This window comes from Penaeus monodon, chromosome 23, assembly GCF_015228065.2.
Source record: "Penaeus monodon isolate SGIC_2016 chromosome 23, NSTDA_Pmon_1, whole genome shotgun sequence".
Taxonomy (NCBI): Eukaryota; Metazoa; Arthropoda; class Malacostraca; order Decapoda; family Penaeidae; genus Penaeus; species Penaeus monodon.
This window is the reverse complement of record NC_051408.1, coordinates 20,159,342-20,160,628: the sequence shown is the minus strand read 5'-3', so window position 1 is coordinate 20,160,628 and position 1,287 is coordinate 20,159,342. Positions and strand designations below refer to the sequence as shown.

At 33.0% G+C, this 1,287-nt stretch overlaps 2 protein-coding genes across 3 annotated transcripts in view; one reads left to right on the top strand and one right to left on the bottom strand.

Moving 5' to 3' along the window:
* The window catches only part of LOC119587880, a 5,683-nt gene extending 4,402 nt beyond the window's left edge, over positions 1-1,281 (top strand). For both annotated transcript variants that reach the window (XM_037936586.1, XM_037936585.1), the window contains one exon: positions 308-1,281. In XM_037936586.1, coding sequence (XP_037792514.1) covers positions 308-588 — 281 coding nt within the window. In that variant the 3' untranslated portion in view covers positions 589-1,281. The remainder of the gene's footprint in view (positions 1-307) is intronic.
* LOC119588170 overlaps positions 1-1,287 on the bottom strand; it is a gene marked incomplete at its 5' end in the record, with an annotated part of 23,637 nt that overhangs the window by 13,560 nt on the left and 8,790 nt on the right. Inside the window, 1 exon segment of the mRNA XM_037936874.1 lies at positions 315-461. Coding sequence (XP_037792802.1) covers positions 315-461 — 147 coding nt within the window.

Here is a 1,287-nt window from a genome sequence, read left to right as displayed (position 1 = left end):
TGGCAGTAAAAAAAAAATATAGGATGTAAGGAAATAAGTACATGGAGCAAGTGGCTTTCAGCTTGAGAATTTACTTTTTATTTTCCATGCACAATTGGGGAACATCATTATATGACATTTATAGAAATTTAAAAATGGCCAGATACTATGACAAATCGTTTAACAAGAATAGAAGTAAAGTAATTTATAAGATTCCCTCTCCAGCTTTTATATTAGAATTTGATTCTGAACATGGTATGAAACTTTAGCTTTCTTAGAATGATTTACATGATTGATATAATAAACATTATATTTCTTTTGAAATCAGGAGCAACTGGTGGCATGGGAGGTGGCAGCAGTGCAGGTGTTGGAGATGTCGGAGGCTATGGAGGCCATTATCCTCCACCTGGCATCCAGACCATGGAGGGAGCCACTGCCTTGGATCCGGCTGAGATGAAGTATTCTTGCACGATGGACTTCCGCTCCCAAGGAGGTGAGGACCACAGCACAGCAGTTCCTATATCTTCTTTTTCTTCTTTTTTTTTTCTTTTCTTTTCTTTTTTTTTCTTCATCTCTCTTTTTCTCTTGTCCCTTTTTTATGCAAAATAATCGCATACAATGACTGATGTCATTCTGCATGACTGCTTGAGTGATTGTTTATCATTGTGATAAAGAAAAAGGATTGGTAATGGGAGATAATCTGAAGATGAAAAAATTAGGAGCATTTTTCATATCCCAACTTGATAATGTATGACTTCATCTCCTATATTATGTGTTAGAATTGAATTGTTTTGTTTGCTTGAAATACTTGACAAAGAGTGGACTGAATCCTAAAAATGTGTTATCTTAAGCAAGTTAGAGAATGTTGCTATTTAGTCTAAATCTGTATCTAATCCTTGATGCCGCCTCAATGCAGATGTGAAGGATTACAAATTTGATTTGAAAAGTAGCTGGAAATGGATGTACATATATAGGCCGATTTTATGTGATATGAAAAGTCTCTGTATAAGAAAGCAAATTTCTCACAGTAAGAAATATGTCATTATGATAAAGAGATATTTAAAGTGAATTTATGAAAGAAAATATTCATTTTTGAAAAATAAATGAATCTGTATGGTCAGCTAATTTTCATATTAAAATGGTGCTTAAATGGAATATGTATCAGTGATTAAAGAAAATGTTTCAAGACATGTATTGTTTTGTTTAAAGTAGATTTATAATAAAAATAGTAATACCAATAGTGGAGAAAGTTAAGAAAAGGTCAAGGTAATTTGGTCTTTGAAGCTTACCCGGTGGATATAGGTGTCA